The sequence below is a fragment of the Penaeus monodon genome, chromosome 16 (assembly GCF_015228065.2).
Source record: "Penaeus monodon isolate SGIC_2016 chromosome 16, NSTDA_Pmon_1, whole genome shotgun sequence".
Classification (NCBI taxonomy): Eukaryota; Metazoa; Arthropoda; class Malacostraca; order Decapoda; family Penaeidae; genus Penaeus; species Penaeus monodon.
In genome coordinates this window covers 42,198,573-42,201,072 of record NC_051401.1, presented here as the reverse complement: position 1 = coordinate 42,201,072, position 2,500 = coordinate 42,198,573, and the positions used below count along the sequence as shown (strand labels likewise).

Genomic DNA, 2,500 nt, shown 5'->3' with positions numbered 1-2,500 from the left:
ACGAGCCTGTGCACGCCTTGCGGCCTGCAGGTCAATGGCACTGTTGGAGCGGAAGTTGGTGGGTGTGTGGGAGGGGGCGGGGGAGTCTGAGGAGTCCTGAGGGCGGTGGGAGGCTGGGGTAGGGATGGCAGAGCGTCGCATGCCACTTTGGGGGAGTCTTGATGACATTCCAGACAGGTTCTCTGTGCTCCCGGCCGTCGAAGAGGAACGTGACCACCCGGGGCGCGCTCCAGCTGTTGATGTGTGTCCAGTGACGGCAAGATGCACCCATCCAGTGTCGGTTTTGTGATTTCATCCAAGTGGCAGCACACAGTCCACGTAGAGCGTATGCGCAACATCCAGGCACACACACAAGCCACAGAGGTGGTGTAGTTGAGGTAGGAAGGATTTGGGGGAAGCAAGCAAAGGCCAAGCATGAGCTGTGTGTCATATGCTTGCCAGTTGTAAACACTAAAGGTACTAAATACATAACCCCATCAAAATAAAGTCATACCAAAAAATAATAATGAAAGTAACTACAAAGACGCACACATGCGCAAATTGAACTACCCATATTAGAAGATTGTGCTAAAATGTGTGTCATAACCCTACCCAAATCGATTGTTATGTACACACACATGCAAAAAATAAATATAATATGTATGTCAAGTGAGTCCTGCAGCAAAATTGATGTACTTCAACCAAATAAACTTGCATATGATAAAAGTAAATAATTAAAACCATGTCTTTTAACGAATATTAATGAGCCTTTTGTTGCACAACTAAAGATAAAGAAGTTTGAAAAAAGAAAAAAGGAAAGGGTAATATTAATGACTAATAGAAAGCATTGTAAAATATATGCACACAACAATAAGAAACTGATTTCCACCAATCTAAATTTAACAATGTCTTTTTATCAACATGTATAATTTCACTTGTGAATTTCAAGGAGATATACATTTATTTCCACAAATTGCTGCAAGAGTCTTTGCCTTCAGTGTTTAAAAAAATGAAAGCATTCCTGCCAGTACTTTTCCTACCTGTAAAACCATCTGTTACCACTCACCTCACCAGTACCCTGACTAGAGGTAGGTCCAACTACTTGCCATCAACAACACTGATCCAGCTACACCAGCTTCTTTATACTATGTCATGTATCATGTACATGTATATATACACATAACAAATACACTAAAACTGACCCTATTACATAGTCACATCATACTAGCAGTTTGTGACAAGTACTGCCATCTATGTACTAAAATCGATAATCCCATTGTCATTCTTACTAATTCCTTCTTATCTGTCCACCCTAGTAAGTTATGATGTGACTACATCATCTTCCAAAAAAATGTCTCACTAAATCCTTGACCTGACAACTTATCAAGAAACCTTCCTTTCATGGTTCCACACTTTTCTATCTGCTGACTGACTGTCCATACCTGACTTCTGGGAGTTGTGCAGAGACTGTGATGAAGATGAATTGGACATGCTCATCTCTCCCTGAAGCATCTTCTTGTAGCTCGGGTCCAGCGAGTTCAGCAGTTTGTCTGCCTCGTCCTTGAAGTGGCCCGCAAAGCCCCAATATGCTCTGAAGTAAGGCTTTATGGTTAAAGTCTCTGCTCATATGTGAAAAATACTGACATTCCTCCCACTAAATGCCCAATATACATTTTTTTTTTTTTTAAGCTCTAGTAATATAATACCAGTATTCTCTTCTAAGATTTTGCTTCATCCTGGCACATATTAAAAAATTTAATCATTTTTGCGAACAAAAATTACGCAAAAGGACTTAACTAAAAAAGGGCTTACTTTCTGGAGAAGGCTCTTGCTTCAGGATCAGCATCTGTGATTCCCTTCTTAATTGTCTCGGCAAGGATGAGAACGTGCTTTTCCATAGAATGAGTGGGCCACGTATGCACTAATTGATCTAAAACCTCACACAAGACTTTGCGGATCTCTCTATTCTTGCTACTGATCTCTCGCAAAAGGATAGGAATTAGTTTATGGTGGTGAGTGTTTTGAATTATAAATCGAATCGTGACAACGCCAGAGGATGCCATCACCTGTAATTGTGAAAGAAAGAAATTGAAATCATCAAATATGAAAGTAGTTCAAACTTAACTTTATTAAATATGGATAAAAGTAGTAGCAGGATTATTTCAAATATTTTCCACTTCATATGCTCTATGTACATATAAAATATCATTCAGATTGCTCATACCTTGGCACTGTTGGGTATTAAGTAAATAAGATTTGGCAGGACAGTCTCACACAAGTGGTCAACCTTATGGTGAAGTTCCTGGGACATGTATGCAACGGTGATACATGCTTCTCGGACCACCTGTGACCTACAGAAGATATGCAAGTTATAAAGCTGATACTTTCAATTCAGGCATCTTTGCTATGCAACTAATAAACTCTAAAAAACTAAATAATTCCACAAATCGTAAATCAGAAAATAAATCTATAATATGTACTCTTCTAAAATTTGCTTTGAAATAATCATGATTCATCATTA

The 2,500-nt window shown here is 39.2% G+C and overlaps 1 protein-coding gene across 14 annotated transcripts in view; it reads right to left on the bottom strand.

The window, feature by feature from the left end:
• LOC119582818 (CLIP-associating protein 2-like) overlaps nt 1-2,500 on the bottom strand; it is a 128,870-nt gene that overhangs the window by 19,059 nt on the left and 107,311 nt on the right. For 12 of the 14 annotated variants that reach the window (XM_037931270.1, XM_037931272.1, XM_037931278.1 and 9 more), the window contains 4 exons: nt 2,204-2,330; nt 1,792-2,045; nt 1,422-1,570; nt 1-233 (listed from right to left, as the gene is read on the bottom strand). The exon at nt 1-233 is cut by the window's left edge and continues 52 nt beyond it. In XM_037931270.1, the coding sequence (XP_037787198.1) occupies nt 1-233; nt 1,422-1,570; nt 1,792-2,045; nt 2,204-2,330 (763 nt within the window). The remainder of the gene's footprint in view (nt 234-1,421; nt 1,571-1,791; nt 2,046-2,203; nt 2,331-2,500) is intronic. The other 2 variants (XM_037931283.1, XM_037931284.1) reach the window with 1 other exon arrangement.